General features: G+C 35.3%; 2 protein-coding genes and 1 pseudogene across 2 annotated transcripts; all 3 read left to right on the top strand.

Annotated features, from left to right (window-relative positions):
- The first annotated feature begins 4,367 nt into the window (after positions 1-4,367).
- LOC125124043 (olfactory receptor 4P4-like) lies at positions 4,368-5,306 on the top strand (annotated as a pseudogene).
- Positions 5,307-13,563: 8,257 nt separating this feature from the next.
- LOC125124042 (olfactory receptor 4P4-like) lies at positions 13,564-14,478 on the top strand. The gene has a single exon (XM_047774221.1). The coding sequence runs from the start codon at positions 13,564-13,566 to the stop codon at positions 14,476-14,478; it is 915 nt and encodes a 304-aa protein (XP_047630177.1).
- A 9,076-nt stretch (positions 14,479-23,554) lies between these two features.
- LOC125124460 (olfactory receptor 4P4) lies at positions 23,555-24,484 on the top strand. The gene has a single exon (XM_047774571.1). The coding sequence runs from the start codon at positions 23,555-23,557 to the stop codon at positions 24,482-24,484; it is 930 nt and encodes a 309-aa protein (XP_047630527.1).
- The last annotated feature ends 2,980 nt before the right edge of the window (positions 24,485-27,464 follow it).

The following is a 27,464-nucleotide window of genomic DNA, read 5'->3' as shown; positions in this document are numbered from 1 at the left end:
TATATTAAAATACAGTGAACATGAACTTCCCAGTAATCGCTTAATACATTATTTTATTATCTTGCTAGGTAGTTTGATCCAATGAGATTTGATACCATTAAATTTGATTTTTGGTGTTCCCTTGTGGCAGAGCAGGTTAAGGGTCTGGCGTTGTCACTGCAGAAGCTCCAGTTGCTTCTGTGGCACAGGGTCAATCCCTAGCCCAGGAACTTCTACATACTGCGTGAACAGCCAATTTTTTTTTTTTTTTAATTTTCTTAAGTTTTAAATGCATGAACAAATGCTTATGCATGTGGTGTAGAAAGGGAGACTAACTAAACTTCAGTGCATGCAGACAGGATTGAGTCGAAACAACCAGTAAATATTCAGTGATAGGAAAAAGAACAGCAAGGTAAACAGGATAATACTTGCTTCCTTCCTCTGATTTTCCCATCTCTTTGTTACCTAATGATGCCAAGTTTAGTGGGAAAAGACTGTTTATATTTTTATCTTTCTTTTTCTTCTAATCCCCAACCAACGGTTCCAGTAATGCTCATCCCTAGAAACAAGTAACTTCATACCAATTATGATATTGTAGGTCATCGATTTTACTGACCTGTCTACTCTGCATGCTTAGGATCTTGATAATGGTCCATGCTTGGAATGTAAATACCTGATTGGTTCTTTCTCCTACCTCATCTCTGGTTTGCCTGAAACCTAACCTAATACTATTAGAGGCTACATTAGTTTACTTCCTATTCTTCAGAATGCTGGAAGAGCATAGAGCAGTCAGATTTTCCTGAACTGCTCTGGCTATAGACTTTTGGGCCTCCACGGAAACAATGCCTGGAAACAAACAAACAAACAAACAAAAAAAAAAACAAAAACTAAGGGAAATGTGGAAAGTAAACACCCAGGGGAAGCAGGGACATGACTATGGAACAGTGGCTTAGCAACATTTGGCCTGGATCTATTTAGAAATGCCTTTGAGAATATCATTGCTTAGAGCTTTCAAAGACCTATTCATTTCGGGGTCAGTAAGTTTATATTCTGTTCCTTTCAACCAAATTTTCTTGGAGCATAGGCATAAAATAAATGACTCCTAGGGCCTGAATACCTGTGTTAGCTTTTGCAGGAATTTAAACATTTTGTTTATTTTTTAGTAAATTAGTATTGAGATGTTAAATTGGCATTCTGACTTCCTAGCCGGCTTTGCTGAGGCATAAATAGTCACGTCTCCTGGCAACACTGATAGTTCTAGTGAATATTTAAAGTCCATTTCCCTTGCAAACCTGAAGAAGTTTTAAGATGTGTTGATAGTTCCGAAATGTTTGTTGATAATTAACCTGGATGTCTTTGAATTCCTTGGCTTGTAATTCCATAAATTTTATTGCAGATTTTTTAACTGGAGATAAACTGACAAAGTGAGTATTTAGGATAGAACTCTTTTTGATGCATCCTAAAAATAACCTGATATCCGCTCAGAGTTGATGGTGGTGAATTATTCATGTCACCTTGGTTTGGGAAGGGTCCCACCAACCAGGTGCTAGGCTAATTATATTATCTTTTATTTCTTCTATATAATTTCATTTAAAGGATACAGTTTTGTAGCATAGGATGATTTGATTACTATAAACATGTTTTACCATACTTTAGTTTTATTTATGTGTTATATATAAGCAAAGCTGTTGATAAAATAATAGAGTTAAATTTAAAACATTTTCTAATTGGCAGTGAATTTTACTGTATCCCATTTTTGTGCTGTCATCCAATCCTTTATATTACTGTTAAGAAATATCCCAGTTTACGCTGGGATAAATAATTTCCTACATTTCAAAGCACTTGTCACCCTGAAATATACTAGTTTCATCTGAAGCAACTAAGGTAAGTTTATACCATTCTCTATGCTGATGCGTTAAAAAAAAGTTTGGGAGTTCCCGTCGTGGCTCAGTGGTTAACAAACCCAACTAGTATCCATGAGGAAGCAGGTTTGATCCCTGACCTCACTCAGTGGGTTGAGGATCCGACGTTGCCATGAGCTGTGGTGTAGGTTGCAGATGCTGCTCAGATCTGTGGCGTAGGCCAGCGGCTACAGCTCCAATTTGACCCCTAGCCTAGGAACCTCCATATGCTGAGGTACAGCCCTAAAAAGACAAAAAAAAAAATTGAATACGTAGTGGAAATTTTAATATAATGTAAGAGCTTATATTCTTATGCTAATAGCTTGAACAAAAGGGCACTCTGAAATTTTAGAAGGTATTCCAAAAAAGTAAAGTGAGTGTTTGATTATATTTTCGTAGTGCAAAAAAATCAAGCTGGTGATTAGGGTTAAATATTCCCTAAGGGGAAGAATCACATGAAACTAGCTTACATGCTTTCACTAACAGATCACTGAAATTAAAGTTTATCTGGTTAATTATTAAAACTATGTTGTGAATTTTTTTTTCTTTATTTCTCTCACTTGTCTTAATAGTATGTGTGTGCATAGCGGTTTGTGTTTCTAAATGAATCACTTAAAGAGGAAAGACTATGTAAAAAAAAGTGCTATGTACCACTTTGTCACAGGAGTATGCGAATTGAGACTTTGAATAAATTATAATAGTTGATGTTCCACAGTACAAATAGTTTTTCAAATGCCTACCTGATAACTCTATTGCATCTATAATATTCTCCAAGACTATAAAACACATAAATATTGACTTTGAGAATTACTAGGTGGATGGTTTTGATATAACCTTGTACAGAATCATCCCATTGTTTTTTGTTTGTTTGTTTGTTTCTAATAGACATCACGGGGCAAGGATTTGACTGTACCATCACATCCAGACTAAGATAGAAGGTGTAGTAGCTTTTGCAAACCCATTTATGAGATAATTCCTCATCAATGAGTAAGGTAAGTCCTAGAAATGCATCATCTCTATCCTCCATTTATTTTGCTCTGATTAAATAATGTCTTAAGATTATGCATTAGAGGATCCGGCGTTGCCCTGAGCTGTGGTGTGGGTTGCAGACGCAGCTCGGATCCCGCATTGCTGTGGCTCTGGCATAGGCCGGTGGCTATAGCTCCGATTCGACCCATAGCCTGGGAAACCTCCATATGCCTTGGGTACAGACCTAGAAAAAGATAAAAAAAAAGGTTATGCATTAGATATATAAGATGAATAATTATGAATTGTTTATTTGTTATTGCACAAATACCAAATGTGCTGCCTGACCACAAAGTCTGTCTAAAGTTATCTTCTGTATCACCTTTTGATGAAGATTAGTTAATTAGATTGTAAATAAAAAGTATGTAATTTCTAGCAAAAGCCATGGCTATGCTAACCTAAAAAACTTGGGAGGAATTCTTGTGGCTCAGTGTAATGAGCCAGACTAGTAAACATGAGGATGGCGGGTTCCATCCCTGGCCTGCTTAGTGGTTAGGATCCAGCATTGCTGTGAGCTGTGGTGTAGGCTGGCAGCTGCAGCTCTGATTCCACCCCTAGCCTGGGAATTTCCAAATGCCACAGGTACAGCCCTAAAAGGACAAAAAAACAAAACAAAAAAAATTTTGGAATTTGCTTTCATCTGTCTTTTAATGACTGCCATCACAAACTTCAATGACAATACATTTTTAAAATTTTTATTCCTTTTGGCTATACCTGAAACATCTTAATTTTCCCAGACCAAGAATCAAATCCACACCACGGCAGCAACCCAAGCCATAGCACGGACAATGCTGGATCCTTAACCCACTGAGCCACCAAGGAACTCCAGTATATATTTTTTTAAATTGATTTCCACATGAAATGTAAATAGGATAAATGAATAAGTTTGCTATTTTTTCACAATTTCACTCATTTAATGCATTGTTTCTTTTGCTATATAGCTCTTAAATATTCTTTACTTTTAATATAACAGCAATTATAATGTAATAGCACGTTGATTTGGAATGATCTATTGTTAATATTTATTTACATGCAAAAAGAGTGTAATCTATAGGAATTAAAGTTTAGTAGTGTAAGCTAGGACATTTACAAACATTTGCATTTCCTGATGATTCACTGCCAGATAATTCATGAAATTTGGCCAAATATGGTAGAAAAAGGAAAATTAGCTTTCATGTATTTGAAAAACATTTAAAATATACACAGAGATTCATTTTGACGTAGGTCATTTTTTAAAATATTTCTTTTTGCTAAGTAACGTAATAGTCAAATTGCTTTTAATTTTCAAAATTCTGTTTAAATATCTAAAATAACTACTGGTAAACTATTACATCCATGTCAAGTTGTTTTTAAGTAAACTTTTCATTATTGTATTCACACTGTTAATTTTCACCAAATTTATGTTTTATTCCTTTCAGATACATAATTCATTTATATGTAACAAACACCACAGTCAAACATATGGAAAACCAGAGCAACATCTCAGAGTTCATTCTTTTGGGACTTTCTTATGATCAGAACATACAAACATTTTGCTTTGTGCTCTTCTCATTCTGTTATATTTCCCTGTTGGTAGGAAACCTTCTGATCCTTATATGCATTCGATGCAGTCCTCTTTTTAACCAACCGATGTATTATTTCCTTACCCATTTATCTTCCATTGACATCTGCTATACCTCTAGTGTTACACCCAAATTAATTGGTGACCTGCTAGTGGGGAGAAAAACCATTTCTTATGATAATTGCATGTTACAGGTCTTTGCTATGCACTTCTTTGGCAGTATCGAGATCTTTATTCTTACTGCCATGGCCTTTGATCGCTGCATTGCCATCTGCAAACCTCTCCATTACACGCTTATTGTGAACAGGACAAAATGCAATCTTATAGCCTTGGCTGCTTGGGCTGGTGGAGCGGTGCATTCCTTTCCTCAATTGTCTATGACACTCCAGTTGCCTTTTTGTGGTTTTCTAATGAAATTGATCACTATTTTTGTGACATCTTTCCTTTGCTTAAAATTTGCTTGTACTGATACTTATATCACTGGTGTTCTTGTGGTTGCCAATTCAGGAACAATAGCCTTTGTAAGTTTTGTTGTCTTATTTGTTTCTTATGTTATTATACTATTCGCCTTAAGAAATTACTCAGCTGAGGGAAGACGAAAAGCCCTCTCTACCTGTGCATCTCATATCTCTGTGGTCATCTTATTTTTTGGACCTTCAGTTTTTGGTTACCTTAGACCTCCTATTACTTACCCTGAGGATAAAGTATTTGCACTATTTTACACCATCATTGCCCCTATGTTCAATCCCTTAATCTATACATTGAGAAATACAGAGATGAAAAATGCCATGAGAAAAGTTTTGTGTCAAAGATTATTTTCAAAGGAATCACACAATTAATTTGAAAAAGCTATACATAGTCAACTTTATAAAAAGAAGATATCTCTGTAAATTTAAAAAACAAAAAATATCTCCTATATGTTATATTCTGTCACTATTTGAATGGAATCTTTGAGGAAAATAGGAGTTAGAAATTTAAAGGAATAGCAAAACCTGCACTGACAGTAATTTGTGCATACCAAATAATTGGAAACTTGGTTAATTTTGTGGGGTATTATGGTGGTGTAGGAAGGGTAGCCTGCAGGGAAAAAAAGACAAAGAAAAAAATGTAGATCAAAGCAAATAAGGCAACTCTATACTGATCATTATTATCATTACTTTTTTTGTCTCTTTAGGGCCGCCCCTATGGCATATGGAAGTTTCCAGGCTAGGGGTCGAATTGGAGCTGAGCTGTCGGCCTTTGCCACAGCCATAGCAACATGAGATCCAAGCCACATCTCTGACCTACACCACAGTTCACCTCAATGCCTGATCCTTAACCCACTGAGCAAGGCCAGGGATTGAACCTGCATCCTCGTGGGTGCTACTCAGTTTTGTTTAGGCTGAGCCAATGCAGGAACACACTGATCATTGACTATTAAAGGAAATTATAATTAATTATAATTAATTAAGGAAATTAAAATTAAAAATGTTGGGCTTATGGGTCAGGATTTAGTCACACACATTAAGTGGAAGTAGGGAAGTTGAATTATAAAATAAAACAACACCTTAACTTTTGATAAAACATTCACATATGTATTTTCTAGAGATTCTCGTATGCAACAAAAAATAAGTATAGTAGAATTTGTTTTACCATGTTTCATGATAGTCAGATTCTTCTGACTTCACTAAAGAAATTGGTAAAGACAGAGGAAGAATTAATAATTCAGTAGGGTTAAAACATAATTGCTCTTTCTTTCCCAGCTATTAACCAGAATATAAAACATTTGCATAAAGCTTACAGGACTGAATAATAAAATGTGTTCACAGATGCTCACCCCTATAAAATGATAAGTAAATGCCATTGAATTCAGAATCTAAGACCTTTTCAGCTATAAGGAGGAAAAAACAATCTAACAGAAGACAGATAATAAGTGATCTAAAGTCAAACAAAAGATTCCCAATGTTTGGGTTAAGAATCTGACTCCAGGGGCTTGGATTGCTGCACAGCTGCAGTTGTGACCCTGACCCATTGTAGAGGGTTAAAGATCCAGCATTGCCACAGCTGCAATGGTGGCAGCTGTGGCTCGGCTTGGATTCAATCCCTGGCCCAGGAAATTCTGTATCACAGGTGTGGCCATTAAAAAAAAAAATAATAATAAAAGGTTATTATTATTATTATTATTATATAAAGTCAAACAAAGAAAGTAACCAGGACATTTTGGTTGCACACAGATAGTCATTATTCATAATCGCGAAACCTTGTAAACAACTAAGACGTCTTACTCTAGATAAGTAAATGATTGTGGTACATCCAGGCAGTGGGATATCTTTCAGCACTCAGCTGAAAATAAATGAATTATCAAGCCATGAAAAAATAAGTAGGAAACATAATACATATAAGTGAAAAAGTGAGTCTAAAAAGGCTACCTACTGTATGATTTCAAGTATATGACATTCTGGAAAAGGCAAGCCAATCGGGAATCAAAAAGATCAGTGGATGCCAAGGGTTAGGGGAGAAGGAATGATGAATAGGTGGAGAAAAAAGATTTTTATGTCAGTGAACCCTTCTGTATGTTACTCTAATTATGGATAATGTCATGATACATGTCAAAACATATAAATAGCAACAAGAGTGAACCCTGGTAAGCTATGAATATCAGATGATAAAGTTGTGTCAGTGTAAGCTCTTTTGATTTTAACAAACATGTCTCTCTGGTGGGAGAGGTTGTCCTTTTGTGGGGACAGGGGTATGTGTAGGCTCCCTGTACTTTCCCTTCAATTCTGCTGTGAAACTAAAACTGCTTTAAAAAAATAAATTTTATTAATTAAAAATATACATTGTGTATTTTTCAATTAAGTTATTTGGTATTTGGTTGTTGAGGTGTTGGAGTTTTTTATATATTCTAATGGTAGATCCTAGGAGGTATGTGTCTTGCAGATATATTCCTACATTCTGAAGACTGAATTTTTATTTTATTCATAGTCTTGTCACTTCAGTGAGCAGATGCTTTACATTTTGATAAAGGCTATATTATCTATTGTTTATTTTATTGCTTGTGCATTTTTTTGTCAGTCATTTTTTCAACACCATTATCTGAAGAGACTATTCTTTGCCCCATTGAAAGGTCTTTGGCGCTTCTTGTTGAAAATCAAATGACTGTAGATATACAGCTGTATTTCCAGACTCTCAATTCTGTTTTATGGCAAATAGAGATGGAAAACAGGTAATTCATTGCCAGAGGCTAAAGGAAAGAATAAATGAGTGACTGCTTACTGGGTGCAGACTATAGCTTTGGCATGAACATTAGGGAAAATATTTTGGAAATAGAGGTGAGGGTTGTACAACTCTGTGAATGTACCAAATGTCACCTAATTGTCTGCTCTGGTTAAAGTGGTGACTTTATATTATGTGAATGTTATCTCACTAAAACAAATCATATTTATATATCAAGTAGTATTACATTTATGTATTTCCAAATTAAAAAAAATACACACCATGGCACAATTAGTATATCAAATCATCTTTGCAACTGAAATGAAGAAGAGACTTTTGGTAAATAATTTCTAGAGAAACAAAGGACAATTTCATGAAAGGCCTTTTTTGCATTCTAGGATTTAAATGAAGGATTTAAAAGATCTCAAGAAACACAGAAAATGTCATGAGAGACAATATACTGCCTTATAGGTTTTTATGAAAAGGAAGATAGTTAAAATACTGAAAGAGTTTTAAAATATATAAATGCAATGCCAGAAGTTCCCGTAGTGGCTCAGTAATTAACGAATCTTACTAAGAACCATGAGGTTGCGGGTCCGATCCCTGGCCTTGCTCAGTGGGTTAAGGATCCGGCGTTTCCCTGAGCTGTGTAATTTGTAGATGCAGCTTGGATCACAGATCCCGAGTTGCTGTGGCTCTGGTGTAGGCTTGGCAGCTGCAGCTCCAATTAAACCCCTAGCCTGGGAACTTCCATATGCTGCGGATTTGGCCCTAGAAAAGGCAAAAAGGCAAAAAAAAAATTAAAAAAATAAATAAATAAATGCAATGCCAGCGTTGTGATCATTTTAGAGATGCTGTGCAAAGAAGTATAAAGGGCAGAATGAATTATGAGGGAGGCAAAATGAAGTAGAGCTGCTAAAGCAAGAGGAATTGAACAAATTACTATGTCAGCAGTTTATAATAAAGAAACAAAAACTTCACCAGATTTAATTTTTTAGGCACCTTCTATAATGTTTGATTACATAGCTGAACAAAACAATAAAACTGTCACTAAAAATGAAATAGAAGTTTAGATAATTAAACAACAGATTCTTTTTCAAAGGAATCTTTAAGGGGCGATCATTTAGTTTTCATTATGATGTTTTCTTAGTAATCTGAATTTCTATTTTTGAGCATTATTAGTGATTAAAAATTTTTATTTGAGGGAGTTCCCATAGTGGCACAGTAAAAAAGTATCTGACTAGTATCCATGAGGATGCCCATGCGGGCACAGGTTCAATACCTTGTCTTGCCCAGTAGGTTAAGGATCTGATGTTGCCATGAGCTGCGGTGTAAGTCATAGGCCAGGCTAGGATCTCATGTTGCTGTGGCTGTGGCGTAGTCTGGCAGCTGTAACTCTGATTTGACCCCTAGCTTGGGAACTTCCATATACTGCAGGTGCAGCTCTAAAAAAAGAAAAAAATGTTACTATTTGGAAAAAAATACTGACCTATTTATTCTTATATAAATCTAAATATAAATTCAATTTAAATGAGACTTTAGCATTACATAATACCCAAATTTTGCATATATTTAGTTCTTTTAACAAGTTGAGAGCATTTTTCAAACTGAGATATAATTGACATACAACTATATAATAATTTTTGTTCAAAGTAATTATTTTGGTGAAATATCACAACAATAAGTCTAATAAACATCCATCATCCACATACTTGCAATTTAAAAATTCCCTTTTCTTATGATAATAATGACTCAATATTTTCTTTCTGAACAACTTTCAAATGTAAAATACAATATTATTAACTATAGTCATCATTGTATACCAGGAAGAATTTATTTATTTTATAAATAAATTTTATAACTGAAAATTTGTTTCAGTTTTAAAATTAACAAATTAACAATAATTAATACTGTCCAAAGCTGTATTATTTTTCCTCCTTTCCTTTAGAAAGCAAGATGAGTTCAGGGAAGACCGAGTTCCCTGAACTGTCTGTCTGCGTAGAACGTTTTGGATGCTCCAGAGAAACATTGTCCTAACTATGCTAACACACAGGTGAGAAGTAAAGTTACAGCCAGAAAATGCCTAGAGACACCCAAGTTCAGTACCCCGGACAGCGGCTCAGAGGCTCTGGTAGATGTCTGTTTCTAAACTCCTCTGGGGCTATAATTTCTTAGAAGTTACAAAAGACCTATTAATTCTTGCATTGTCATATAACTTTATATTCTGCATTATGAACCAAACTTCCTTTAGTTATAGGCACAAAATAAATGACTTTCAGGATTTAAAATATATGTTTGCTTTTGCAAGAATTAAAAAAAAAAAAAAACCTTTTTATTGGGGTTCTGATATCCACTTCTTGCATCCCTGACATTAATGAACACTTAAATTCCACCCCTTCTGCAAACATATATAATGTTCTAAGACAGATCGAGATTTTCAAAATAATTTTATAGACTCGATCTAAGTGTGTTTGAATAATTATTTTTAAGTCTTTGTATTTTATTTCAGATGTAAATGCTGGAGAAGAATTAGCAGAGTGAGTATCTCAAGAGACAATTCTTAAAATTCATTGCTTAGAACTGATGGTCAGATAATTAGTGAATTAACCATGCCACTTCTTTTTGGATAATAATTTAAGAAATGTGCTTTAGAGTAGCTATACATTATTTAAATTTATTATATTTTATTTAATTTCAAGGCTATATTTTCTCTTGAAGCATAAGATATTTGATTAGTATAAAATTCTTAGGTAACTTTAGTTTTAGGTATACAGTATTCACAAGCAGAATTCTAGTCGAGAACAAGAACAGTTGAGTTAAAGTTTTAAAATCTTCAAGATAAAGTGAATTGTATTGAGGCCCTTTTTGGTGCTTTTATATTTTCCTCCATGTTCTTATCAAAGAATAGGCTTATCTATGCTTGCATATCTCCAGTGATAAATACTTTCTTAACCTTCAAAAATATTGCCACCCTAAAATGGACTAGATTCATCTGATTCAATTAAGGTAAGTGCGTATCAGGCCATATTTGACACATGTAGGAGAAGATTTGAGCTTATGGTAGAAGCTTTAACTATGAATACAATCATTCTTATTATTTTGATAGTGTAACCAAAATATAATATAAAAATTTGGTGCAATCCTACAAAAATATAGAGCAGTATTTTAACTGTATTTTTATAGTATATGGAAAATTTCAGCCTCATCATGAGTGTTCACCAATACCATAAGAAAACCAATCTCTCAGTAATTTTATTTCTTTTTACTAATAGATTGGCAAACTGAAGTTTATCCTCATCATTTCATTAAATCCCTGTTGTGATGTTTTTGTTGTTTCTTCATTGGTTATAATCATGTCCATGGTAATTTCAGAAACAGTTCACTTAAATACAAAACTATACAGAAAACTAACGTGTGATTATAAATCATTTAAGACATTGGATAAAACATTATTTTCTGTATAATTTTGTAATATAACTTGATTATATAAATGTGTAAATGAGGCTTAGAGAAATAGCAACAAACTCAGAATTCACAAAATGTATCGAAGAAGAGTAAGTTGATTCCGTTTACAGAGTTTCTTAAAGTTTTGATATACAGAAAAGGAAGATGTTTAATAAAATTGGTTACGAAAATATTTGGATAATGTCTATGCTTATACTGGGTGACTGACTTCTCATAGAACTTTGGCAAGATGGCTCAGATTTTAGGTTCTACATCTATACTAACTAATTCACTACACAATTATACTGAACAATTAGACAAATATAAGGACATATTTCACTTAATATCAATAACCTGACTTTTAGACATATTTAGATAATGTGATGTCTTTTTATATGGAGATGATTACTTCTGTAGGAACACGATTTGAATTAAAACAGCTCACCATTCCATTTATTTTACATCTCCATATTTCTACCTCGTTCTTGCTGCCGCTGTTGCAACCACTTGTAGAGTGCGTAATATTTCTCCGTCACATCATTTATGTTTTCAGTTATTTGACAACTTGAGAAAATGTGATCAAGAATTTATCCAAAGATAATGATTCTCTCGTCTGTCTTACACTTCCCTATGCTAACAGCAGTGATCGCAATAGCATTTTCCTTCAAAGTTTGGATTGGGATTTTTAAGAGCTGTGGTGAATTATACATGTATGATGATCTGGAAAAAGACCAAGAATCCTACCTTCACAAAATGCATATTTTGCTAAAATTGACAAAATTATTCAAAATAATTTGTCATTGAAAATCCTGAAACATACACTTACATAAACTACAAGATGTATTACCATAAGCATCTCTCAGTTTTTATGACAGATTGAGTGACTTGTTAGTCTGTCACCTAGCATACTTTTTTCCAATTGGGATAAGGATTTAAAAGTTTCTCTCACTTTTATCCTCCGTGACATCTCCTCTTGCTCTGCTCACGAGGATGGGATGCAACACAGATTCAGCAGGAATCAGGTTTCTGCCCCCAGATTCACAGGGTATTAACTTCTGATGCTAACACAATATTTAGATTATTTTATTTTGGTCTCCTTTATTAATAGTAGTGGTTTGGACATAATGTGTGATATCCCATTTAAATTTTTCATCAAGCTAATTATCTAACAGTTAACTCTAAATCAATGTCTCTTAGGTAGATACTTATATCTGAAAAGTAAACAGTATGTCATCTCTTAAACAGGGAATCAAAATTAGCTGTAATAAGGTAAGTAGAAAGTTGATCAATGGACCAAAAATACATCAAACTGTACTTAAGTACTGCTAAATGTTGAACACTATGAGTCTGAGAATCATTTTTGCTTTGTTAAAAAAGTGGAGGTTAGGAAGCCTTACAGCAATACTAGACTCATAGGAAGAACAAATGGAGTTTTTTCTCCTCAATGAAATTGGAATTACAATTAAAAAATTTTAAGTAGAATTGGTTTCTTATAGGATGGACCAATTTAAAATGTTGAGCCAATTACATATTCACTATCTAAATTGATCTTTAAAAAAGGTTAGAATTTGTGAATCACTGGATTTGATGGCTTCTAAATAATTTTGCTAAAAAAGCATTCTACATTTTTTTTAAATAGCCATCCAAAATACCCAGATATGGTACCCAGATATGGTCAGACTAAAGCTGAAAGTGAACTATATAGTGTTTTCTTCCCTACTGGATGTCAGTTAATTCCTCAACATTTTATTAAATAGCTCCCCAAATTCATTCCTTCTGTTCTATCCTCTATTTTGCTCTGCATAAACCATGACTTAATACTGCCAGATGTGAATTTATGAATTGTTCATCCATTCATGAATGTAGCATATAGACAGAGTGCTGGCAACAAATATTCCTTAGGGCTATAACATATTTTTAAAATTAACTTTATTGCCAAGTTTATAAATAGTAAACATAAAATTTCTAGAAAAGTTATGAAATATGAGCAAGCAAATATATTTGGGAAATTCTATATTTTGACCCTATGGTAAGGTACACATTTTAAAATGTTCAAAATATTTTGGCTATTTAAAATTTTGCAAATGGAACTTTTCTTGTTATCAAAATAATATATAACAGTAATAACAAAAATTATTTTAGAGTGGTCTCATTTTTAATCCATTGGTATCCGATGCAATCTTTAATTCCATTGATGGTAAAATTGAAAAATTATATCCTTATACCTACTTCACATACATGTTCTCAAAAGATTTGTAAAATAAAACACATGATGAAAAACAATTCTACATATCAGGAATTATTAACATTAATATCAATGTATGCCAATCTTTTTTGGTAAATTTTACATTATTGTACTTTCTGGTAAAGTTTTTAGAAAAGTGTACATTACTGTCATACTGCTAGTTATGTACGCACAGATTTTTTATCTTTTCAGATAGTCATAAACTGAAATATATGGAAAATCAGAACAATGTCTCAGAATTCATCCTTTGGGGATTTTATTATAATGAGAACATGCGAATAGTTTGCTTTGTACTCTTCTTAGTCTGTTATGTTGCTCTGTTGGTAGGAAACCTTCTGATTCTTGTCTCCATTCGATGCAGTTCTCTTTTTCACCAACCAATGTACTATTTTCTCAGTCACTTATCCTTTATGGACATCTGCTATACCTCCTGTGTGACACCCAAACTGATAAGTGACTTGTTAGTGAAAAGAAATACCATCTCCTATGGTAACTGCATGCTACAGGTCTCTGCTATACACTTCTTTGGAAGTATTGAGGTCTTCATCCTGACAGTCATGGCCTTTGACCGCTATGTTGCCATCTGCAAGCCTCTCCACTATATGAGTATCATGAACAAGAAAAAGTGCAATCTTTTAATCTTAATTGCTTGGGCTGGTGGGGCTGTCCACTCCTTTCCTCAATTCTCTTTGGCAATCAAGTTGCCCTTCTGTGGTCCTAATGAAATTGATCACTATTTTTGTGATATTTTTCCTTTGCTGAAAGTTGCCTGTACTGATACCTATATCGCTGGTGTCCTTGTGGTTGCCAATTCGGGAATGGTCACCTTAGTGACGTTTGTGGTTTTATTTTTTTCTTATGTCGTTATATTATTCACTTTAAGACATCACTCAGCTGAAGGAAGGCGCAAAGCCCTCTCCACCTGTGGCGCTCACATCACTGTGATAGTTTTATTTTTTGGACCTTCGATCTTTGCCTATCTTCGACCTCCCACCACTTTCCCTGAGGACAAAGTATTTGCACTGTTTTACACCATCATTGCTCCTATGTTTAATCCCTTAATCTATACGCTGAGAAATTCAGAAATGAAAAACGCCATGAGAAAAGTATGGTGTCAAATATCATAGCTAAACATCTTTATTTTAAAGTGAATAAAGAAACATCTTTATTTCAGCTAGATGTCACATTGTTCCATTGGTATTATGTTACGAAAGGCATAAATAGGACTTCAAGATTAATAGTAGTTACCAATTAAGTACTAATTATACTATAAAATTGACTTGAAATTCAGTTAATTTTGTGGGATTTTGAGGTTGAGTAGGGTTATATGCATAAAAATGACCCGGGATATATCAATGAAGGCACCACTATATGAGCAGGGCCCACTGATATGTAAAAGAATAATTGTGAGGCTATTAGAAAATTAAAGTTTGATGCTTTCTGTGTTCATCATCAATGACTAACACTGGAGGAAAAGAGGTATTCGTTTCAGAGTACAAACTAGGAGTTTCATCTTTCCCCTTCATTTACCATTTTTACTTGACCGCATTGATTAACCTTGCTTTTTTTAGATTTTTCATTTTAAAATAAACCTCTGAGTATAATAAAGTTGAAGCACATGAAATTGAAAAGATAAAATAAGAATGCCTGGAAAAGATAGCCATGTCATGTTTAAGCTCTGGAATCATGACTTGTATAAAAAATTAAATCTTTCCATCATCAGCAATAAAATGCTTTCTATGCTTACATCTGGGTTTGACTCAGCAAATTATCTAATGTATCTAACCCCTTCCTCCTTTCTTAGTCATACCCCACTTAATCATGGGCCACATAAATTCTCTAAGAGTTATGAAGCATTTGCTAATGAAACCAAACAATTCCTGATTTACTCCAACTCTCTTCTTAACTGCTTTTCGCAATTTACTTACGACATACATAAAATTTACCATTTTACTTGAGAAACAGTTTGACAAAATGTGTGTTTAGTATAAACCCATTTGTACTCTATGCACATTCTTGTATGAATGGTACACATTAAACTGGATTATCTTTATTTAGAGAGATTGTAAACATTTTAAAAGTCTCATGCTCTACTGACTGAGCTAGCTGGGTGGCTTGAGGTTGTGAACATTTTAAAAGACATTTACATGAATATTTAAATAATTTTAGACGTAGAGAAATGCTTACAAGGATAGAACAATTCCTGTATGCCCCTCACCCAATTATCCGCATTTTAAACATCTTTTATTGCCATGGTACATTTTCCAAAATTCAAAAACCATCATTGATACATTACTGTTACCGAACTCTGGACTTTAATTTTCACTTCATCAGTTTTTGCCCCACTTTACTGAAGTAAAATTAAAAACAACATTGTGGGAGGGAGTTCCCGTTGTGGCTCAATGGTTAACAAACCCAACTAGTATCCATGAGGACATAGGTTCAATCCCTGGCCTTGCTCAGTGGGTTAAGGATCTGGCATTGCCTTGAGCTGTGGTGTAGGTCACAGACGTGGCTCGGATTCTGCGTTGTTGCGGCTGTGGTGTAGGCCGGGCGGCTACAGCTCCAATTGGACCCCTAGCCTGGGAACCCCCCAAAAGACAAAATACTACTACTACTACTACTAAAATTGTAAGTTTAAGGTTCACAATTTGATAATTTGATATATGTGTGTATTGTGAAATGATTACTATAATAAAGCTAGTTAACACATCCATTATATCACATAGTTGTCTTGTTGGGAGCATGAAAACTTTTAAGATAAACCTCCTTAGCAACTTTCAGGTATGTAAGTCAGCGCTGTTAACTATCGTCACTATACTGTACATGGGAATCCCAGTTATATGTAGTTCATCACATAACTACTAGTTTGTATACTCTCCATTTCCCCACCCCTCCCATTCTATTCTCTAGCTTTAGGTGTTGGATCTTTTGGATTTCACAGAAAAGGGAGGTCATACTGTGCTTACCTTTCTCAGTCTGACATATTTTAGTTATCCCAATACCCTCAAGGTACGTTCATGTTGTTGCAATTGGCAGGTTTTCTTTCCTTTTCTTTTCTTTTCTATGGTCGTGCATCTGAAACTAATATAGGGTTGTAGGTCAATTATCCTTCAAAAAACACACAGGAAAACCCATTACCAGAGGTGAGGAGGTGGGGAAGGGGAAATTAGATGAAAGTGGTCAAAATGACAAACTTCCAGTTGTAACATAAGTGCTTGGAATGTGGAACATTCCTCTCTAAGGGCAGACATAAGCAAGTGCCAAAGGAGAGGAACTACAGGCTTGAATGGGAAACAGTGAGAAGTTCATTTTGGTTGGCATTCAAGGAATGATGCTGGAATAAAGGCTGTGCCAAATATGGTTTTAAATAATATTGGGGATCATAACAATAATAAAATACTAACTTCTTTCCAGAGTCTATGGGACTAGTGGAAATAAGGAAGGAAAAGTCCTTGGGCAGAATCTGGTACCCAGGGCTCTCTGTGTAATAGCTGCTGTGACTGGTATGAGGAGGGTGACAGGGAGCTCTTCTCTGTGCTTGAGAGAGAAAGGACAGAGTCATGGCCATTGGAGGGTTGGAGCCTGTGCCTGATGGAATGAAATGGACAGAGAATTGAGGCAGCTGGGAGCAGGGGAGATAACTATTTCTGGACTCAGCTTCTGGCTGGAGTGGGAGATCAGGTACAGACGATAATGAGAGAGAATGTAAGAGGATTTCCTATAGATAATGGGTAGAGGAGGCAAGAGACCTCACACTTCATGATCTCTGATGAGAATTTCACTTTTCTGTTTTTCACTCTCTACATTTTACACATTCCAGTTCAGAATATAAAAATACCCCAAACTGGAGTTCCCCTCGTGGCACAGCGGAAACAAATCTGACTAGAAACCATGAGGTTGTGGGTTCAATCCCTGGCCTTAGTCAGTGGATTAAGGATCCGGCATTGCTGTGGCTGTGGCATAGGCCAGCAGCTATAGCTCTGATTAGACCCCCTAGCCTGGGAACCTCCATATGCTGCGGGAGCAACCCTAAAAAGACAAACAAACAAAAAAATACCCTGAATATTATAAGGACATGGGGTGATGACTCAAGGCAGAAGAAATAAAATAAGCGTCATATTTACCTACAGAAGGAATGAAGAGAACTTAGGTCTCCTGAATGAGTCCTTTTCTCTCTATAAATAGCCTCAGACTTGTGCAAACCGATCAAGCTCTTGGGTGCCCCTGTCATTGTAACTCCCATTCTCATGCCTTCATGTGTGAATGATACTGTTACCTAAAAGGAACTAGCTCATCTTTCAGAGAAGTAATAAAGTGGGGCCCCTGCTCTGCACGAATACTGATTACATCTTATTCTTTCTGTCTGGTCAGACTTTCCTATGAATTTATTTACATGGCTCATCAAATGTATTTTAGTTGGTTGGTCATCCATTCAGAATGCTGAGTTTTATTTATTTATTTATTTATTTAATTTTTTTGGCCGTACCTATGAGATATGGAAGTTCCTGGTCCAGAGACCGAATCTGAGCTGGAGCTGCAACCTATACCACAGCTGCAGCAAAGCTGTATCCCTAACCCAGTGTGCTGGGCCAGGGATTGAACAGACAGCTCCACAGAGACAAGCTGGATCTTTAACCCACGGCATCACAGCAGGAACTCCCTAGAATGATGACTTGATGCAAAGGAGCACTTCTAAATGGTGATTATTTCAGCATTTCTGTTATATTTGGATTCTTACTTGGGATATGTCAGAATCTGATACCCTCACTAAGAGGACTAACTACAGGCCTTGCCCAGTGTTGAGAGCCCCTCGCTCAGGTATGACTTGTATAAAGTCTTGGCATGACTCAGCACACATAATCTACAAATTAATCTTCAAGCATATTCTTTTTATAGTTATAGTTAAAATAACAGGCAAGCCTAGCTTGTTTGGCTGGGACAGTTGGGTGCAGGAGGCAGAGAGCAGTCTCTGCAGGTATTTCTGTCATGATGTTGCTTTCATAGGACTTGATGGAGATTCAACTGATTATACCGAAAGGGGTTCAGTAAGGAAAAAAACTTCATATACTCCAATTATGCACACACTTACATACAGCAATTTCTCCAATTTGTTGTTTAGATTCAGTGCAATCGCACTCAAAATTCCAGTGAGCTCATTGTTTTTGATATCAGCAAATGGATGCTTAAATTCATATGAAAATGCAAAGCCACTAGACTAACTGAAATAATTTCAAAAGTTCTTAAAATCAACATTGGAGGACTCATTACACAATTTCAAGACTTATTATAAAGTTATAGTAGTCAAGACAGAGTGGCATTGGTGGACAGAGTGGTATTAGGGAAAATCTGTACACACCTATCCGTGGAACAGAATAGAGAGCCTATAAATAGAGCCATACAGATAATGCCAACCCATTTTCGACACAAAGGGAAATGTAATTTGATGTAGAAAGGATAGTCTTTTTAAGAAACAGTGCTGAAACAACTTAATGTCCATACTGCAAAAATGAACTTAGATTCATGATCTGCAGCTGTTAAAAATCAGCTCTAAATACATCATAGAAATAAATATATTTTTCAAGATGTTTTGAAAGAATTCCAGACAAAATATTTAGGTGATTTTTGTTGACAGGGAAGAGAATCCCCCTTAAGGGGGAGAATGAGTTTCTTGGAGTACACAAGCGTAGCTAGAACAAAAGGGAGAATGAGGGTGAAGTGTATTAAAAAAGAGAAGAGGGACATAGGGGATCCCATGGAGAAAATTCTGAGATTTGGAGAGGCAAAAACCCTACTCAGTCAAGATTGGGAGAGATATCTAAACGGCAAAGGGAAAGTTTGAAAAAAAAATGTTTGCTTGGATTGTATGAAACAATTATCATAAGGAGTTCTCTCAGAATCCTTTGGCAACTTGTATTTAGAGGCAAAGCAGATTTACAGCTTGTGTTCTTTTTTAGTACCTTCGACTATCATCTTAGGTTATATTTATACTTTTATTATTTTAACCTTTTAATTATTAAATAAGACACCCAAAAGAAACACTATAAAGTAAATTCCTATATAACTCTTTCTCAGGACAAAAAAACCCACCAAAAACAAACAAACAAAAAAACCCTCTCTCTTTCACACGTAAACATCCCCCCCCCGCCCCGGAAAATGTAACCTCTGTCTCTGGAGAATCACTTCTCTCTGTTGTATGTTTTTACAGCCCAGTTTCTTCATCTGCATGATGAGATTGGTAATAGTACCTATCCCTAGGGTTGTTCTAAAGATAAATAAGTTAAAATACATCAGTTGGCTGGTACCTGGCATAGAGTACATGTTTACTAAAGATTTGCTATTATTAGTGGAACTCACAGAGCAGAGCTGAAGTAAGCATTACTTTTGAATATAGATGTAAAAGAGAGGGCAGTCTGTTGAAAATGATATAAGACTAGAGCCCAATTATAATATGTCAGTTCCACGGTTGACAAATGATTTTAATAAGCCTTTTGTAAACTTAGAGAGTCATGAAAGAAAGTTTTCTATGTCTGTAACTTTCCAGAAAAAAGAAAAAAAAAATCACCTTAACTGGAAATACATTCAAGAACACACATTTCTTTTTTCCCTTGAGACCATGATAAAAGCATTAGTTGGGGATGGCTGGAGATGGCTTCTTAATGTAAGGAGCAGAACTACAGTTTTCCTTATCTGATAGCAAGGAGAGAAGAAGTTCAAACTGCAGAAATAACAGATCTCACTCTTCAAGGACTTAATAAATGGGATTCTGACAACATGCTGCAGAGTTACCTCTTTTTTCAGGGTACTTATAATCCACATGCAGAGTTTCTCTGGTAACGTGGATCTAGAAGAACACTAACGGGTGAGTTGATTACTTGTGGTCATGTAGGTAATTAACTTGAACTAAATAAGCAAAGTCTTGGGAGGAAACAAATGCAGTGCAGCTTTAGGATATAAACTTTATCTAAGTTTTTCCTAAGATTTGAGCCTAAAAACCCTCAGGAACGATGTGGTGATATAAATACAGAGTCTATAAAAACTCGACTTGACTAGTTTTGGGAAACAAAGTACTCTTCCTGCCTTCAAGCATTTTTCTATTGGGGAACCTCCCATCATTTATTTAATTGGGTGGGGTGTTAGCTAACTGTAGTTACTAGAATTATGTGAATTTTGTACTTTTATGTATATTTGGGGAAAATTACAAAGTGAAACTGATCAGTAGCACTCAAGTGAGAAACTTGGAAGGAAATTCTTTAAATAGTTAAAGAATGACCATAGTTTCAGTGACGAGAGGACAGAAAAAAATGCTACAAACGAAAAATAGATTCAAAATAAGTGCAGAGGAAAAGCATGTGAGTAAATCATTTCCTTCTCCCTTGCTGTGAGCCTCCATAGACATGTGGTATGTGTTGAAAATATATTTTAACTAATGGCTTAAGAATAAACACTAATTAACAGCTGATTTTATTTTATTTTTTACTGCTCCAGAAAATAAGATTTATTTTGAAATAACACACTTTATACTACTTGTAGCAATGAAGAACAGCTGATTTTAAAATAGGCTTTATTGGACTTCCTGTAATGGTGCAGTGGAAATGAATCCAACTAGGAACCATGAGATTGAAGGTTCGATCCCTGGTCTCACTCAGTGGGTTAAGGACCTGGCATTGCTGTGAGCTGTGGTGTAGGTCGCAGACACGGGTTGGATCCTGTTGCTGTGGCCGGCAGCTATAGCTCTGATTGTACCCCTAGCCTGGGAATCACCGTATGCCACAAGGGGAAGCCCTAAAAAGGAAAAAATAAAAATAAAATAAAATACGCTTTATTGTCAATAGTATAGTCTAAGAAATTTTTGGTTTAAGGAAATGCTAAATTCAAGGAGGATCTGATTGTCCACTGAGAGTGGGATGACATATTCTAGAAAACAAGATCAAAGTCAGAAAAATACTGCCTATTTTATTGGATGAATGTATATAAAAAAAAGGGACACACTCCTATAACTCCAGGGAGATGGCCAGTATTGACCAAAATAAGGTAATTTTAATTCGGAAAAACACATAAGGGTGGAAAGGGTTTTTAGAGCAATGAGGCAATTCCCTCATTTCACAGATAGGAAACCTATGAGCCAAGAACATAAATTTACAGATGTAAGAGGTGGCAATGTTAGGGCATGTCCCCCAATATTTTCCTCTACCTACTTTTTTCACATGGCCAAGGGCCGAGATGCCATGGTAGTATTCATGCTCGAGAGAAGCATGAACCTATTCCTACAAAAGTGTGTGAGCTCTACTTGTGTTACCTTTTAGAGCTGGCTTATTAACGATGGAATTCTAAACTGACTGGATTTATGGATTTTCATTTATGCTTTAGCTTAGCTTATAGTTCTGTGTTTCCATTTTCACATCTTTCATTTAAATTTGAGGGGCTAAAATGGGATAGTGGCTATTTGAGGAAGTATCTTGGTTTTGTCTGGAAGATCGAGAAATGTGTGCAAACTTCAGAGTTGGGTGAGGTAGGGTTAATGTTAAATTTATCTTGTTGCTTTGGTTTTTTTCCTTTTGAGAAGTTATAAATGCAGGCAGTGGAGTAAGAAAACTCATATTATAAACCTGTTTTTCTATACACGAGTTGTGTTACTATATAAAAATTCTTTTGCTTCTATGAAATAATTTAAGCTATTTCTTTTCTTTGTGTACATTCATTTTAATACAATAGTACTGTCATGTTCACACTGTTGGTCTCTGCAAAAGCTTCCTCATCTGTGATGAAATTTTTCTCAGAACCAATCTGAATTCTATAAAGCAGGAAATATTTTCCTAGGTTTCCAAACTGAAAACCTTTTTTGAAAGAAACTGACCAATTTGCAAAGATTATCTCTGAAGTTACAAGCTGAAATTAAACCTGTAACCAGGGGTTGTCCTGAAATTATAATGAATGACTGAATTGTACTCATAATTTTTAAAGACATTAAAATGTGTAACAGTTAATCATGGCAATTCTATGTGAAGAAACTGAATCAAGGAGAATTGTCAGGTAGGAAATTACGTATAGCTAAGATACGGAGTTTCCACTGTGGCGCAGCAGAAACAAATCTGACTAGGAACTATGAGGTTGTGGGTTGGATCCCTGGCCTCGCTCAGTGGGTTCAGGATCCAGCGTAGTGGTGAGCTGTGGTGTAGGTCACAGACTTGGCTCAAATCCCGCATGGCTGTAGCTGTGGCTGTGGCGTAGGCTGGCAACTGTACCTCCGATTGAACCCTTAGCCTGGGAACCTCCATATGCCTCGAGCATGGCCCTAAAAGAAAAAAAAAAGGAAAAAAGAAAAAAAAGTGTAGCTAAGATTCAAGTAGTATTTTTAGTAAACTCAATAAAAAATAGATTGATGAACTGGCTTTGCTTGAGGACCTTCCCAGCTTTCTTGACTTGGAAACTTAAAATTATGTAAGAAACTTAATTCAATATTTCAGATATATGCAATGAATAACTCAAGCCAGTAGTATATCAGTATTATTATTTTATTCAAATTCAAGTAAATAGCCTTTCTTACGTATTGGCTAATAGTACTATTGTCTGATTTTGGGAATCATCAGAAGCTATTTCTCAATAATTTGTTCTTAAATTAATTCAAGTTCTTCAAGTTTCATCTCCGTTACAGTGTGATTATTTGTGATGTGGGTAGCAATGTTACTTTAATCAGTAATAGGGAGAATTGGAGAGCATATCTAGATAGGGATTGATTAAGAAGCCAGGTGTGAGGTTAGGGCTGAAAAATATACTATGAAAGTGCAGAGATCGTGAAGATATAGCTTAAAGATCAATCTTAAATTTTTAAACATAAAATTATAAGTATTTGATGAAACACATTGTTAGTAAATCAGTGCCATCTTTTCAGCATCTAAGACTGTTTTCGGTTCATCAGAATCATTTATGTCATCTAAGGCAGATGTTGATCACGATTTGCTGGAAGATTTAAAGGAAATTAATTAGTGTATGTTGACACAGAGTCTTGGCAGAGAGCATTTAAATAAATACTCGATTTTTTATTCTCTGAGACAGTTTAATGAGGTATATTAAACCCAGTTAGCATCTTGAATATCATTCCTCTTCTCAATAAAAATTTCTAAATACAGGCTCTTGAATTATATCATTTCAGGTGATATATATATATATATATATATATATATATTCTGTCTATCCTGGACCATGGAAAAAAGCAATAATGTTACTGTATTTATTCTCTTGGGACTTTCCAAAAACAAGGACATTGAAATCCTCTGCTTCGTCTTATTTTTACTTTGCTACATTGCCATTTGGGTAGGAAACGTGCTCATAATGATTTCTATCATATGCAGTCGGCTCATTGAGCAACCTATGTACTTTTTCCTTAATTACCTTTCTCTCTCCGACCTTTGCTACACCTCCACTGTAACACCCAAACTAATGACTGATCTACTGGCAGAAAGGAAGACCATTTCCTACGGCAACTGCATGACACAGCTCTTTTCCACTCATCTCTTTGGAGGCATCGAGATCTTCATCCTGACAGGGATGGCCTATGACCGCTACGTGGCCATCTGCAAGCCCCTGCACTACACCAGCATCATGAGCAGACACAGGTGTAACACAATCATCATAGCCTGTTGTACTGGAGGGTTTGTACACTCTGCCAGTCAGTTTCTTCTCACCGTCTTCTTACCGTTCTGTGGCCCCAACGAGATTGATCACTACTTCTGTGATGTGTACCCTTTGCTGAAATTGGCCTGCTCTCACACACACATAGTAGGTCTCCTGGTCATTGCTAATTCAGGCCTAATTGCCTTGGTGACCTTTGTCGTCTTGATGTTGTCTTATTTTTTTATACTGTACAGCATCAGGGCATATTCTGTGGAGAGCCGCAGCAAAGCTCTTTCCACTTGCAGTTCTCATATCACAGTTGTAGTCCTGTTTTTTGCACCTGCATTATTCATTTACATTAGACCAGCCACAACTTTCCCAGAGGATAAAATGTTTGCTCTTTTTTACACCATCATTGCTCCCATGTTCAACCCTCTGATCTACACACTGAGAAACATGGAAATGAAGAATGCCTTGAGGAAAGTTTGGTGTCATCATATACTCCTGGAAGGAATGTAAATTTTCCGGAGCTTTTCTGTGTTTTATGCCATTGTTCCCTGAGTCTTCAATGATAAATAAGATCTATTCTCATCACCCTCTGGACTTAGTGCTCTGAGAGAAATAGACAAACCGGAAGTTTATCCTCTCTGTTGCTTTATGCTTCTGCACTGGCACTTCATCAGCAAAGTGAGCATTATTCTTATTCTTACCCTCTTCCATCTGACTTATTCATTAATAATTGTGATCCTATGATACAAAATAACCCGATGATATTCTAAAAATTACAAAAAAAAACTATATCACCTTTTGGCATTAACTTGAAAAAAATAAAATAGATCATGTGCTTTTTATACCTTAAAATGCTCAGAAGCTGAATTAAATATTACCTTCAATTGTTAAACTTTTACTCAACTATAAATACAGAAAATTTCATGTATCATATAGGCACCACTTATGAACTATCACAAACTGAGCAGTATCATGTAATCAGCAACCAGATTGAGCCAGAAATTCTAGTATTCCAGAACACCCCCTCATGCTCCATTAAAATTACTGTCTCCCAAAAATAATCACTGTCTTCATCTCTAAAATTGATTAGTTATACCTATTTTATAATGGAGATTATACTCTTGTTTTTGCCATTATTTATTTGTAGGACTCATTTCTCCCTCATTTCTCCTGTTTTCATATGTCTGATTGTTTTATTGATTGATAGTATCTCATGAATATTTGACAATTAATTTATCCATCTTCTTGTTGACAGGTATTTGGGTCATTTACCCTTTAGAATTATTATGAGTAGTACTGCTGTGAACATTTTGTAACATGTCTTTTTGTGAAGATATGCCTTCTTTTGTTTCTTTTTAACATGCTTTCTATCGTGATTAAGACAAAATTTTGACATAGTGGTTGTGTTGTTGTGTTCATAACTTTTCTAATACATTACTGGCATAAATAAAACATAAAATTATTGTGAATAGAAAAACACAAATGGATGGAATAAAAGGTTTAGAAATATGTGAAACTTCTAACACTTTTAGAATTCATCCATTGGGTCTGGTTTATGTTAATCAAATGCAAAGCAAACTGTTAGTCACAAGGGTAAAAAAGAGAAAGCTTTTGGAATAAATAATTTATACAATGGTGCTCAGGAATACTCACCACTTGGAAATTTTAATATGTAGGATATTTACTGGAGCAAATGAAGTTGATTGTCATGGTAAGTAAAACCAGTAAAAATATTTATTTAGATCCTGAGGAAAAAATGTGTTTTAGTCTTCCTCCAAATAAAGTCAGTGGTTCCAGATAAAGAAAGTGTGTTCTGAGAATATGCTAGTGCTGGAGTGCCATGCACACAAACACACACGTATGTGCACAAAAACACAAAACAGGAAAAAAAAATTTACAGAGACTTCTATTTCTGGCATAATTAGATTAAATTCTCTTGAATTGAAAATCAAAAATGAAAGAGAAAATAATTTTTGTGCCAAAGTATATGATCATATTACTGAAAGTGGCAACCAGCTGCTTGCCACTCTAAAGCCAATAAAGAGGAAAGGAAAATTTGCTTTTGTTTGGAGGCTGGCAACCAAGGCAGGGGGCTGGGGATGGTGGGTTCCTGTCTGAAGGCCAGCTACTCCCACTGACAATCAGTGGGCAAGGGCTTTTAAAGGGAAGTGTCAGGCGTGTATAGGCAGAGGGAGTGGACTACATGTAGAAACAGCACAGTTAAGCTGTGACAGTCATCTTGAAATTGGTCATACAGTGGTCTGATGAGTGTCATCTTGATTAAGTACAGTTAGTCTCCAGTTTCAGGACTGATTTGTTCCAATTTCTTTGAGGTCAGTTCTCATAACTGTGGCAGCTTTTGTCATAACTACCATCTGGTCATCATGTCGTTAAATGTCTTCCACCTGGTAGGCGTTTCAGTCTCCACCAAACAGCTTACAGACTATAGGCTCTTGAGGATGAAATAAAGGTCCTTGACTCTGCTTAATGAATAAACCATTATTGTTGTGTCCTATTTGACTGCTTCCCTTTGCTTCGGCATTTTCTCACTATTCTTTGGCTAAAGCTTTTCTACAAACAAAAGGCAGGCAGAGGACATGGTGGGAGGGCAGGACCATAGGCTCCTGCTCTGTTTCAATCACATAACAAAACAAACAAACAAAAAAATAGACAAAAAACCCTGAATATAGGAGAAAATTATATTGAAGATAGATACCTGAAAAATATGTAATACAAAGGCTGCCTTTATGTAGTCATCAGACACAAATGTAAATATATTTATAAAAATAAATAATTCAAAAACATGATGTGGGAATGTGAACCTCAAAATTGTCCAGGGTGTTAAATGAAATAATGATAATAATAATAAAATAAAAAGAATATTTTAATTTGAAAGTTGATGCATAAAACAGAGTACCTACAATTAAGAAAGATTCAGTAAATGGAATGTTAGATATTAACAAATTTCCAGAGCACAGAATTAGACAAGGAGATGGAAAATATTAAAAAAATATATTAATAGACATTATCAATGAAGTAGAGGGAAGAAACATGTGTATCCAACTCCATGGTTTGGGCAACAATGAGAAAAAAAAAATTTAAAGAGATAAAACAAAGAATGACACAGCAACACAGTGGTCCTAGAGAATATCATGCTAAATGAAATAAGTCTGAGAGACAAAGACAGATACTATATGATATCACTTAGATGTAGAACCTAAAAAAAATAATACAGATGAATCTATACACAAAACAAATGAACTTACATAGAAAACAAAGCTATGTTTACCAAAGTGGAGAGAGGAGTGGAGGGACAGATTAGGAGTATGAGAATAACAAATTATATACATGAAATAATTAAGCAACAAGGATTCACTGTAGAGTACAGGCAATGATATTCGATGTCTTGTAATGATACATAATATTGAGTCCCACCAGATGTTTCACAGCTAGTGTGAACCTTTTCATTTTCCAAAAAGAAAGTTCACTT

This window comes from Phacochoerus africanus, chromosome 4 (genome assembly GCF_016906955.1).
Source record: "Phacochoerus africanus isolate WHEZ1 chromosome 4, ROS_Pafr_v1, whole genome shotgun sequence".
NCBI classification, from domain to species: domain Eukaryota; kingdom Metazoa; phylum Chordata; class Mammalia; order Artiodactyla; family Suidae; genus Phacochoerus; species Phacochoerus africanus.
The sequence above is the reverse complement of the archived record's forward strand: the minus strand, read 5'-3'. Positions and strand labels throughout refer to the sequence as shown.

Coding starts and splice junctions, on each gene's coding strand:
- LOC125124042 (XM_047774221.1), top strand. CDS start 13,564: ATGGAAAATCAGAACAATGTCTCAGAATTCATCCTTTGGGGATTTTAT.
- LOC125124460 (XM_047774571.1), top strand. CDS start 23,555: ATGGAAAAAAGCAATAATGTTACTGTATTTATTCTCTTGGGACTTTCC.